At 41.1% G+C, this 13,560-nt stretch overlaps 1 protein-coding gene across 2 annotated transcripts in view; it reads left to right on the top strand.

Annotated features, from left to right (window-relative positions):
- The first annotated feature begins 350 nt into the window (after nt 1-350).
- Nucleotides 351-13,560, top strand: part of LOC137346493 (C-signal-like) — a 58,194-nt gene continuing 44,984 nt past the window's right edge. Inside the window, exon 1 of one of the 2 annotated variants that reach the window (XM_068009953.1) lies at nt 351-664. In XM_068009953.1, coding sequence (XP_067866054.1) covers nt 638-664 — 27 coding nt within the window. In that variant the 5' untranslated portion in view covers nt 351-637. Of the gene's footprint in view, nt 1,755-13,560 lie in introns of both variants that reach the window. The other variant, XM_068009955.1, reaches the window with a different exon arrangement.

The following is a 13,560-nucleotide window of genomic DNA, read 5'->3' as shown; positions in this document are numbered from 1 at the left end:
TCCTATGTATTGCTGAATTCTGTAATCCAACCTGTTGTCTGTGATTGGGTTACTGATTCATATACCTGCTCAGCGTAAGACTGATGATTTGTTTCTGTTGACTTACTATTGTAACCATGGAATTTGAATTTATTGTCTAATATGTAACTAATTATAATGAAGTAGACACAAGGAAAAGCTTTGTTTATAATGCTTTCCTATACATAGTACAACCAGCCAGTGAAGCTACACCAATCTATAGACTCTGGACAGGATTTCTAGTTCCATGCTTACTGCCTGTGATTTTCCTGTCCATTAAAATGAGTGAGAGGAAAATCACAAGCTGGCTAGTGCACAAGAGGAAAACCCTGATATCCATGTTAGTCCTGATCAGTCAGTCTATCTTGTTTTTGCTTCCTACATTTTAATTCTTCAGACCTGCACTGATGCAAACCATGTCCTTTTGGGTTCTGACTGAAGAGTTCAATAGTGGCTTATAACATGAAGTAGCGTTGTGGCAATACTGTTACGAAAGTGCTTCCTTTTTTTAATATTTTGTTTTTTTGAGGACAAGATGTTGTTCGAAAGCCACCTGTGCTGGAGGCCACCTGTGATTTGGGCTCAGAAAACAGCAGAACCCCTGGTGACTTGAGGAAAAATGGTGACAGAGAAGGCACATGTCAAGGTTTGTGGAGGTTGACTTTCTGGGATTTCAATATTGTTTTTCAGTTAGTTGTGGTGTGAACTGTTTGAAGACAGTTGGTGTTTTCCTGCCAAGGAAGAAGAAACCACCCAGCTTACCTCCTTCTCTACCTCTTTGAAGAATTCCTGCCGAGATACGGTGTGGGAGAGTTTAAAATCCCTGGTGCTGCATAGCTCTTGAAAAGCTGAAGAAATCCTGCGATTTGTGTGTGTGCTGGCAGAAAAACCTTGATGCCACATTTCCCCTAGAAAGCCTACTAGAATAATTCTCAACATCTCCAGAACGTCTTGCTTCTAAAATGATCCCAATGACCCGTCACCGTATATGCAGATACCAGACCAAAAAAGGGATGTCTAGAAAACCCTATACGCCAAATGGGAAATATTAATTTCATCTGTCAGAAACTTACATCAAACTTTTAATGGGAAAAAAAATCCTTTAAAAACTAGCAGCCAAGTTGGCCACTGCAATTTACATCTGAAATACCAGGAGATTGAACTGGAGACAAAAAAGTCCAACAAGAAGCCCAACCACAACAATGGCTTGCTCTAAGTGATTTAATTACCTGAAATGGCTTTATTAACACGACAGTCAAGGCCATCCTTACACATTGACTTTGAAAGAGCCAACCCGCCCCCCTCCCCCCACAGTGGTAATGGGCATCCTGGGGCAAGTAGAACCTTGAATTTCATTAGACAATTCCAGAAAACTTCATTAAAAACAAAGGGGATTGAGAGAACCATGTGACAATCTGTCCATCTCTGAAGAAACTAGAAGTTTTGTTAGACAGACAGAAGACAAGCAGTAACTGAGAGTGCAGCAGCAGAAAGCTGTGCTTCCCTTTCTCTCCCTCTCCCCAGAAAACATCAAGTTTGAAAATCATCTGTGACAGGGGGATCCTCCAAGCCTACAGGCTGCTACAGCCATCAACCAGGGGAAGAGAGCCAACTATAGATTCTGCCTTCAGGAAAACCCTGAGCAAAGCCAAGCCGACCAAAATACACTTTGACCAACCAAGAACTTCAAGAACAGAGCTTCAACAGAGGACTATTGGATCATCCACTTGACAGAAGTATGAAAATTCCATTTATTCTGAACTTTAATCCAACCACCAAATCTATTTCCCTCCTGTAATCCATTTGTATATGCGTGTGATTCATGTGAGAATGTCTGCGTGAATGTGTAGTGTATTTTTACTATTTTTCAATCAGGTTAGAGTGTTAGGTGTAATAAACTTACCTCTTTCTTGTTTAAACTCAAGAAAACCTGTCCGATTGGTTCTTTCACAATCACAGTAAAGGAAAAAGGTAAAACGCTCACTGAGGTGGTCAGCACAGCCACTGTTTTTATATAAAAAAAAAGAAATAAACCCTGTTGTGGTCAAATAAGAGGGAAGGCAAGAGGAGAGCCTGAGACCCCCTCCTCACCTGGCCGTAACAGGGACAACTGGCTTCCTTCCATACCTTCTTTCATTTTTCGTCAAGAATTAGCAAGTATTTGTCCAAAGTAGTTTTCTTTTGTCTTTTGTAACTGGCCGCTGCAGAGTAAATTTATGTACTTTTTTCCCAGTGTGCACGAATGTAATTGGGGAATTTTTAAAAAGGGAACTTACATATTTTAATCAGTGTGTTAATGCTTTGCTTTGTTTCTGGTTAAGTCTTGTTTTATAATAAACTGATAATTGTGTTGTTTGTTAAAGAAACCTGGTTGCTATATTTTATTCTGGGATGAAAAGTAAAGTATATGATTGGCTGTAACAGTAACCGAGTAAACATTTAAATATATGTTGTGACCTGTGGAGAAGGGGAACTAGAAAAGACAGTGCACTACTCCCGCCTCGGTTGTAAAAGTGTTGATTTATTTTTTAACCTGTATGTTAGAGTCATAGTTATACAGCACAGAAACAGGCCCATCGTGTCTGTGCTGGCCATCAAGCACCTAACTATTCAAATCCCATTTTCCAGCACATGGCCTGTAGCCTTGTATGTTATGGCGTTTCAAGTGCTCATCTAAATACTTCTTAAATGTTGTGAGGCTTCCTGCCTCTACCACCTCTTCAAGCAGTGCGTTCCAGATTCCAACCACCCTCTGAGTGAAAATCTTTTTCCTCAAATCCCCTCTAAACCTCCTGCCCCTTACCTTAAATCTGTGCCCCCGGTTATTGACCCCTCCGCTAAGGGAAAAAGTTTCTTCCTATCTAACCTATCAATGCCCCTCATTTATTTATATACCTCAATCATGTCCCCCCTCAGTAGTATGTCAGGGTTAACAACAAAAATTGTACAAGAGTCCTTATCAGCAGAAGATGAACCGCCGGGGAAAGGTGCAAGTTCATTTGACTCACACAGTGATGATCTAACTTCTTAACCGGTTATTTATTCTGAGAGAGGGCCAGTCATCTGCAAACCCATCCTTATGCTATTGTCAGAGCTGACCCACATTATACAACAAGGACACTTTGCTGGTTAAGCGGTCATACTATTCAATGTGCCCAGCATGTCAAGAAGTAAGTGGTATTGCAGCATAGGATAGGCCTCCAACCTAAGGGCAGTGACATTGATTGACAGCTGCATAAATGAACATAAATAACCTACGGAAGGGTCAGAAACAAAGTTGCCATTTGCAAATGATGCTGATAATGATGCTAAGTTTAGTTGAGGGATATTAGAGAACAGGGAATGGGCAAATCAGACACTATCAGCAGACTGAAAATGTGCTGGTGAGTGGAAATGTTACTTAATGTAGACAAAGTGCAGTGAGTCTAGCAAAGTGAAATGCACATTAGGAATATAAACTAAGTGGGACTCCACTATTCTCCTTGCTGGACCAAACACATTTGAAACTTTTCTGAAGGTCTGAGTTTGCTGGCAGCCTCTTTTTTTTTCAGAAACCCACTTTCTCTAGTCACTTCTCTTGGATTGTTTGTGTAGCATAAACCCAGAAAAATGATGACGGAGGTGCTGTGCACCTTCATTTTTCAGGCAGGACATTCCTTCCTACATTAAGGATTCCATGGCGCGATAGGTTTGTTCCAAATTTCAATGGCAGGTAACTGACCTGGGAAACTTTAACTGCCCACCTGCCCAATTTTCAACACGTAGGTAAAGTGTTAAAATCCCCATCCCCAGTATCTGGTCCTTGTATAGGCTTTCACATCAAGCAGGTTTGTCTTTAATGAGAATATATTCCAGCTACTTAGGACAGAGATGAGGAGAAATTTCTTTACTCAGAGGATTGTGAATTTTTGGAATTCTCTACCCCAGAGGGCTGTGCGTATGTTTAAAGTAGAGATTGACAGATTTCTAAATACCAATGACCTAAAGGGATATGGAGATAGTGTGGGGGGGAAAAAGGCATTGAAATGGATGATTAGCCATGAACGTATTGAATGGCGGAGCAGGTTCGATGGGCTGAATGGCCTACTCCTGCTCCTATGTTCCTGTACCAATGCGATAATGCAGAAGGCAGCACATGCGTGCAGCAAATAGTTAATGTCTGAAAGTTCAGTGTGCACTCATACAATAAGTGGTGAGTAGTTGGTAATATTTTAAATTGTGACAGGGTATTGTTCGCATGACCGAGCTAGGCAGCTGCAGCAGAATGTTCTGTACCAGATATAATATTCTGATAACTATTAAGGCTTAGTACAGAATATTTAAGAGTCTGACGGTTAAAGTAACAGAAGTTTATTTACACATGTCTTGCATCTAAGGCTTCCACTACAACTCTGCACAAGGTTCTGTACAGATTACATTACATCACTTCCTGTGATGATACTCAGTCTATTTATATATTTTGCCCAGTAACAGCCCTGTACTACACTATACTACATCTCCCCCCACCAAGTCTCTGACTTCTCTTTTCAGATTGATAACTGCTGTGACGTTTTTACAAGTCTGCCATTACACGTTCTTTCTTTCAAAGGGGTTTGAAATTTTGAGTCTTCTAGTTCCTCCTCCTGATTCTGCAGTGCTTGAGTAGAACTCTTGGATGACTCAAATTCTTCATGTGGGTTTTCCTCTGGGTTGATGGCTGATTGCAGTATCATTACTTCGGCAAACCTTTGAGATGATTGCTCCCCTTGTATTTGCTGCTTCTTTGGTATCATCACCAATGACCTTCTGTTTCTTCTCATCATTGCTTGGTCAGTTTGGACAAAGTATGTTCGTAGATATGATGATATGTCTATCACTTCATACCGATTTTGGTCTCCAACCCAATTTGATTCCCCACGTTGGATGTCTGATAAGTTTCTGGTTCTGAGATCTCTCAATTTTCTGATTGATTCAACCGCTCTCTATCCCCTCTCTCCCTCACTTTTTCCAAGCCTTCTGCACTTACTTGTGGCTTGAATGTACTTGGAAGAGTAGGAAGGTGTGTCTTCAACCTTCTTCCCATTGACATTACTAGAATCTATTATTAAGGAGGTTATAGCAGGATACTTAGAAAATCATCATGGGATCAGACAGAGTCAACATGGTTTTGTGAAAGGGAAATCATGTTTGACTTGTTTATTAGAGTTCTTCAAGGGAGTAACAATAAAAGGTGGATAAAGGAGAACCTCTAGATGTGTGTACATGGATTTCCAAAAGGCATTTGATAAGGTGTCACTCAAGATAAGAGCACATGATATTGTGGTAACATTAGCATGGATAAAGGACTGGTTAGCTAACAGGAAGCAGAGAATAGGGATAAATGGGTCTTTTTCAGGTTGTAACTAGTGGAGTGCCACAGGGATCAGTGCTGGGGCCTCAACTATTTACAATTTATGTGAAGGAACCGAATGTATGGTAGCTAACATTGCTAATGACACCAAGATAGGAAGAAAATAAGTTGTCAAGAGGTAGGTTAAGTGAGTGGGCAAAAATTTAGCAGATGGAGTATCATGTGGGAAAATGTGAACTTGTCCACTTTGGCAGGAAGAATAGAAAAGCTGTATACAATTTAAATGGAGAGAGATTGCAGAACTCATGGTACAGAGGGATCTGAGTGTCCTGGTACATGTATCACAAAAGGTTAATATGCAGTTACAGCAAGTGATTAGGAAAGCAAATGGAATGTTGCCGTTTATTGCAAGGGGAATCGAATATAAAAGTAGGGAAGTTTTGCTGCAGCTGTACAAGACCTTGGTGAGACCACATCTGTGTACGGTGTTGGTCTGCTTATTTGAAAAAGGATATAATTGCATTAGAAGCAGTTCAGAGAAGGTTCACTCGACTAATTCCAGGGTTGAAGGGTTTATCTTATGAAGAAAGGTTGAACAGGTTGGGCCTATACCCATTGGAGTTTAGAAGAATGAGAGGCGATCTTATTGAAACATATAAGATCCTGATGGGACTTGATAGAGTGGATACTGGGAGGAAGTTTCTTCTTGTGGGGGAGACTAGATTAGATTAGAGATACAGCACTGAAACAGGCCCTTTGGCCCACCGAGTCTGTGCCGAACATCAACCACCCATTTATACTAATCCTACACTAATCCCATATTCCTACCAAACATCCCCACCTGTCCCTATATTTCCCTACCTATACTAGTGACAATTTATAATGGCCAATTTACCTATCAACCTGCAAGTCTTTTGGCTTGTGGGAGGAAACCGGAGCACCCGGAGAAAACCCACGCAGACACAGGGAGAACTTGCAAACTCCACACAGACAGTACCCAGAATCGAACCCGGGTCCCTGGAGCTGCGAAGCTGCGGTGCTAACCACTGCGCCACTGTGCCGCCCCTAGAAATAGGGGACACAGTTTAAGAATAAGAGGTCTCCTTTTTAAGATGGAGATGAGGAGAATTTTTTTTCGCAAAGGGTCATTGGAATAGTCTGTGGAATTCTCTTCCCCAGAAAGCAGTGGAGGCTGGGTCATTGAATTTATTCAAGACTGAGTTAGATAGATTTACAAGGAAGTCAAGGGCTATGGGGGGCAGACAGGAAAGTGGAGTTAAGACCACAACCAGATCAGTCATAATCTTATCGAATGGTGGAGCAGGCTTGAGGGGCCGAATGGCCTACTCCTGCTTCTAAGTCCTATGTTCCTATGTAACAATTCACATGGGGCTTAACCATTCTGAAGTGGTATCGATCAATAACTTAGAAGTGCTAGCTGAAGATCTTCATTCTTTTTTAACAACGTCTTCACAGTCCTTCCACCTCTCTTTACGTCAACATTAGCTTGAGGGTCCCTCGGCAAACTAGTGATATTAACAAAGCCGTAGACTTCTGTAAAGTCTCTGAAGCATTCATTCGCAAATTGCATTCCATTGTCAGATATTAGAATGTCTGGAATTCCATGCGCAACAAACATTTCTCTTAAGGATGTGATTACAGCTGCTGAACTTTGACCTTGTAGTTGTTTAATTTCAATCCGCATTGAATAATAATCGATTACTATTAGAGACATTTTACGTCTATGCTTAAAAAGGTTCATTCCTAGATGCTCCCATGGTCTAGACGGAAAAGAAGATGACATGAGTGGTTCTTTCAACTCCTGACGATTGATAGCACACGTGATACATCTCAATATCATCTCTTTAATTTCTTTCGATATACCAGGCCACCATACTGAATGTCTTGCTGTGGCTCTGCACATGGTAATTCCCAAATGTCCTTGGTGTAATCTCTCCAAGATCTGTAATCTCAAGACTCTAGGGATAACTATTCTCTCATCGTAGATCAGTAAATCATCAACAATGCTTAGATGACCTCTCTGTTTGTCATACTGCCTTAGAACAGGGTTATGTGTTGAAAAGGAAAGTAGGGATGTTATGCTTCAGTTATACAGGGCATTGCTGAGACCACATCTTGAATACCATGTGCCGTTTTGGTCTCCTTTATTTAAGGAAGGATGTGAATGCGTTGGAGGCGGTTCAGAGTAAGTTTTACTAGATTGATACCTAGAACAAGCGGGTTGTCTTGTGAGGAAAGGGTGGACAGACTGGGCTTGTTTTCACTGGAGTTTACCAGAGTGCGGGGAGATTTGATTGAAATATATAAGATTGTGAACAATCTTGACAAGGTGGATGTGGAAAGGATGTTTCCTCTTGTGGGGGAGTCCAGAACTAGGGGGCACTGTTTTAAAATTAGAGGTCGCCCTTTTAGGATAGAGATGAGGAGCAATTTTTTCTGTCTGAGGGTTGTGCGACTTTGGAACTCTCTGTTTCAGAAGGTGGTGGAGGCGGGGACTTGAATATTTTTAAGGCGGAGGTAGATAGATTCTTGTTAGCCAAGGGAATCAAAGATTATCGGGGGTAGATGGGAGTATGGAATTCAAGACACAAACACATCAGCCATGATCTTATTGAATGGGGCAGAGCAGGCTAGAGGTCTGAATGGCCTACTTCTGCTTGTATGGTCGTATCTGGTATGTACAGTGGCCATCCATTCAAGCAATATTCCCTGAATTTTGCACATACTTTGTCTGTTTACTGCACATTCCTAATCTCATTTAGTTTCTGAGCTGTAGCAGGTAAAGTTGTTGTCGTCGTCCAAGCAAAACTTCTACTTCTTCGAGAAGAAAAATGTCTACTTTTTCTGGCCCTGCTGTTGAAATAAATAATAAGGCATCTGCTGTGATCTGTTGTTTTCCTGGAACGTATTCAGTTTTCGTATCAAATCTCATCAAACGCAACCTAAACCTCTGTACTCTTGGAGGTAATTTCACAAGCTCCTTTGAGTTAAATAGAGTAAGCACCAGTTTAGGATCTGTTTCGATTTTGAATTGACATGCCCAAATTGCTGCCAATGCTTCCTCTTCTATTACTGCATATCTCTGCTCGGTTTCTATTAATGAACGAGAAGCAAAATATACAGGTCTGCGTCTCCCATCTCTCTGCACTTGAAATAGGACTGCTCCCATTCCCATAGATGATGCATCCGCAGCTATGATGGTGAATAGCTTTAGGTTGTAATGTGCTGACACTTCTGATGATACTAGCATTTTTTTGATTTTTTTTTAAAGAATTCTTGGGCTTCTTTCCAACACCAAACATTGTTGTTTTTCAACAATTGTTGTAATGGCTCATTGATCATGGCTAAAGTTGGTAGAAATTTCTGTATTTGATTCACCATTCCCATAAACCTCTGAAGCTCTGTTGTTCATTTTTAGGCTCTGAGAAGTCCTTTATCATTTTTGTCTTTTGTGGATCTGCTCTAATACTGGACCTATCTATTCGAGGTCCAAGAAATCGTGTTATTGGGAAAAACACATTTCTTGTTCAATGTGAGACCTGCTTCTTCCAATCTCCGTAGTACTGCTCTCACTCTTGTATCGTGTTCCTTCTGATTGACTCCATGAATTAAGACGTTGTCCATATGGCAAATGATTCCATCTAATCCTTTGAAAGATCTTCAATGCTGACGTAATTTCGAATGGTAATCTGCTAAAACAGAATCTTCCAAATGGTATTATGAATGTTAAGAGCTTGGATTCCTCATCCAATGACAAGTGATAAAATCCACTGTTAGTGTCTAATTTAGTGAAAATTGAGCTCTTCCCTAGCTTTGCCAAACTCTGATTTACTGATGACATTGGATATATTTCTCTTTCCACTGCCTTATTCACTTGGGTGAGGTTAACACAAATTTGAATAGATTCATTCGGTTTCTTCATTCGAACCATACCTGAGCACTATCCCGTAGGTTTTGTTACAGGTGAAATGACTCCTTGATTTGCCATTAATTCAATTTCCTTTTTAATTTTCTCTAGGAGTAGATGTGGAGCTTTCCTAGGTGTATACAAACACACTGGCTTTGCTTCATTTCTCTGAGTGATGTGGTATGCTGTTTTTAACTTCCCCAATCCTCTGAATAATTTTGGGAATTCAAGTCTAAAATTTCTAGACTGCTCTTCTTTAGATTCAAGCTCTTCCACTCTATATATGAGTTGCAAGCCTTCCTACTTAGAAGGGAACAACTTTGATTTTTAATTTCATGTCAGGTCTCAGGAATTTCCTTTCCCCGGTAACTCAGTGTTGTTTTTAACTCTTCTATGACCTTCAACCAGATGCCTCCAGGCCCATATAATTTTTTACCTGTTGGTTTGAGAGTTTTCTTTTTCAGCCACGGTTCTCTGTCTGTTAGTACTGAAACTGCTACCCCTAAATCCAGTTTAAAATTAGTCTTGTTGTCTTCCACAAGAATTTCTGCCATCCAGCAATTCTCACTTGTTTCCTGGATTTCCACTAAAAACGATATTTCCACACTTTGTACATCATGTATTTCTTTAACATTTTTTTTGTTCTCTTGGGATTTCCTTTTAATTATTTGCAATGCTGCTTTTTTACTGCGACACTCTGATTGAAAGTATCCCTTTTTGCATGAAAAACACTCAGTTTCTCTGGCTGGGCAGTTTTCCTACTTGTGCCTTACTCGGCCACACCTACTGCAATTGGTTGCTGTTACCTCAAGATGCTCTTCCCACCTTTTACCGCCATTTTCCCTTTTTGATTTCTTAACAAATTCAATGGTGTCTACTACTCTCGATCGAACTCTCCCTGTCTCCTCAAATAACAAATTGGTTAAACTTTCTGACCTCTGCTTGCCTGCTCAACTGAATTGCTTTGGTTAAAGTGAGATCAGCCCTCAACTACAGATGATCCGAAAGGATCTACACACTGACGACTACCACTGACCACAATCCTGTCTCTAATCAGTTCTTCCCATAAGCTGCAGCATTCGCAATGCTCTGCAAGTTTGTACAAATCATTGATTAATGAATCAATGCTCTCCCCTTTCTGCTGGGTACCCTTACTAAATTTGGCGCTGACATTTTTCCTTCCATTAAAGTAAGTCTCAAGTGCCTTAATAACTTCTTCATAAGAAGCCTTCTCTTCATCTATGCCTTGATTAATGAGGATGTCGTCTGCACATCCCCCCTCCCCCCCATTGCAAACAATAACGTACTGACCTTCTCCTTGTCTGGCTTCTGCGTGAGACCCAATGCAGTGTGATACCTTACAAACCTCTGGACCAATTTTGGCCACGCCTCGGCTTGGTTCAGTCCAGCTACTTTTTCGAAGTTCTCCGGTAAGGGCAAAGATTTCTCCATCTTCTCTTTAGTTTACCGCTGCCACCATTATAATCTGATAACTATTAAGGTTTAGTACAGAATATATGAGTCTGATGGTTACAGTAATAGGGGTTTATTTACACAGGGCTTGCATCTAAGGCTTCCATTACAACTCTGAACAAGGTTCTGTATAGATTACATTACATGACTTCCTGTGATGATGCTCACAATCTATTTACATATTATGCCAAGTAACAACCCTTTATTACATTATACTGCACAAAACAGATCACATGTTTTGCATTTTGTGCTATGTAGCTCTGGACAGAAATGTGTATGATAAAAAGAAAGGGCTGAACCAAAGTTGAGAACAGGTTTAATTTGTTCACGATTGCGTGACAAACATGTAAATGGCTGGTTCTCTGACACTCAAATGGACCTCATACACAAATCTTTGAAGGTGGTGGGACAAGTTGATAAGGCCTTGGAGAGTGCAAAGGAGATTTACTAGAATGGTCGCAAGGATGAGTTACATGGAGAGACTAGAGAAGCTGGAATTGTTTTCCTTAGAGCAGAGAAGGTTAAAGGGAGATTCAATAGAAGTGTTCAACACTTTGAAGGATTTTAATTGAGGAAATAATGAGAAACTGTTTCCACTGGCAGGAGGGTCTGAGGATGCCACTTCCATGAGTCTGAAATCAACGTCCTCTTCCTTCACAACCAGGCTCTCAAAAACCACCACAGCTGCTAAGTCCCAAAGTAACAATCTCAACATGAGAAGTCTGCAGTTCACTAAATATACCCAGTGTATATCAACAAAATAATGAATTCCTAGAAGCCTTACTTTGAAACCGGTTCAAGACCTGCCATGAGAAGGGGCTAAGCGTAGCATTAAACATACAGATAGGAAAGCCATTAAATCCTTCGTTGATCTATCCAGAAAGACCCAACATTTCAACCTGCCAGAAGCAAACCCCCAACCCCGCCATGTTCAACACATCATTCAGCAGAGTCTTAAATAAGTCCAGGGTTTTTACCTTTCTGTGTTGATAATTATTTGCAAAGAAGAACATCTTGACATCAGTGCCATATTCATTTATTTGTTTGAACTGGTTTTCCATGTCTTATTGTCACAGTTTAGTTTGAAGTATTGTTCTGGACCTTTTTTTTAGCCCATTTACTATCTCATTACCCATTGTCTCAAATGTTGTTGACTATTTTCTATCCTGCTTGCTATCTCCTATACCTTTATGAACCTTTACTTTTGGACAGCTTTCAAAGAAAAGCTTTTATTTAAAAAGTAGCATGCCAAGATGTTTGGAGGCCAGATATAAAGGAGTAGGAGCAGAACAAATCAAACACAGGAGAAATCAAAAAAAGTTGTCAGAGTGACATCGCAGTCAGAACAGAAGGAGGGAGAACAGAACCAAAGGGTTTAAAGACAAGTATATAGGTTACGCATTTGTGTGTTTAGTATTCTTAGCAACTAATCAGTTAGTTCATGAATCAGAGAGCTTGGAGGTAAGGGAGTACAAGTGTCAGAGAGAGAGAGGTACAAATCCCTAAACACAAGGAAAGGAGCTGATTGGTGAGTATTTTGTGACCAGATCAAGGTTAAGTCTTGGGTTTATTTCTGTTAAGTTTCAGATAGTAGTCTAATAAACGGCTGACCTTGTCAATCTGCTCCCTGTAAAACTCACCCTTCCCAGTGCTGATCCTGTGGACTCTGCCGGTGGTCCAGCTCTCACCTCTCCTCTCCACATCCCCCTGCAATATGTCTGTTCATTTGTGAACAAAGCTCTTGCAATCATGAGCTTATTGGATGATTAGATTGACATCATGGCCTTGTCGGAAACATGACTGAGGGATGATGGCACCTTTTTATTCATTTATTCATTTCATGGGATGTGGGCATCACTGGCAAGCCCAGCAGTGTTGCACATCACTAATTGCCCTTGAGAAGGTGGTGCTGAGCTGCCTTGAACTGCTGCAGTTCATCTGGTGTGGGTACACCCACAGTGCTGTTAGTGATCATTTTGTGATCATAAATTTCTGGATACTAATGATATCAAGGGATATGGGGATAGTGAGGAAAAATGATGTAGAGATAGATGATCAGCCATGATCTGTTTGAATGACGGAGCAGGCTTGACGGGCTGAATGGCCTACTCCTGCTCCCATTTCCTATGTTCCTATGTGACAGTGAAGGAACAGCAATATATTTCCATGTCAAGATGGTGTGTGGCTTGGAGGAAAACTTGCAGATGGTGTTCTCATGTGTCTGCTGCCCTTGTCCTTCTAGGTGAAAGAGGTTGTGGGTTTGGACAGTGCTGTTGATGGAGTTGCTGCAGTGCATCTGGTATATGGTACACACTGTGCATTGGTCTAGGAGGGAGTGAATGTTTAAGGTGGTGGATGGGATGCCGATCCAATGGGCTGCTTTGTCCTCAATGGTGTCGAGCTTCCTGAGTGTTGTTGGAGCCACACTCATCCAGGCAAGTGAAGAGTATTCCGTTACACTCCTGACTTGTGCCTTGCAGATGGTGGACCAGCTTTGGGAAGTCAGGAGGTGGGTTACCCACCTCAGAATTCCCAGCCTCTGACCTGCTCTTGTAGCCATAATATTTATGTGGCTGTTCCAGTTCAGTTTCTGGTCAATGGTAACGCGAGGATGTTGATAGTGGGAGATTCAGCGATGATAATGCCGTTGAATATCAAGGGGGGAGATGGTTAAATTCTCTTGTTGGAGATTGTCATTGCCTTCCACTTGTGTGGAAGCCTGTCCAAGCATGAATATTGTCCATGTCTTGCTGCGTGTGGACATGGACTGCTTCAGTATCTGAAAAGTTGCGAATGGTACTGTAGAGTGAGT

The sequence above is a fragment of the Heterodontus francisci genome, chromosome 30 (genome assembly GCF_036365525.1).
Source record: "Heterodontus francisci isolate sHetFra1 chromosome 30, sHetFra1.hap1, whole genome shotgun sequence".
Lineage (NCBI taxonomy): Eukaryota > Metazoa > Chordata > Chondrichthyes > Heterodontiformes > Heterodontidae > Heterodontus > Heterodontus francisci.
The sequence above is the reverse complement of the archived record's forward strand: the minus strand, read 5'-3'. Positions and strand labels throughout refer to the sequence as shown.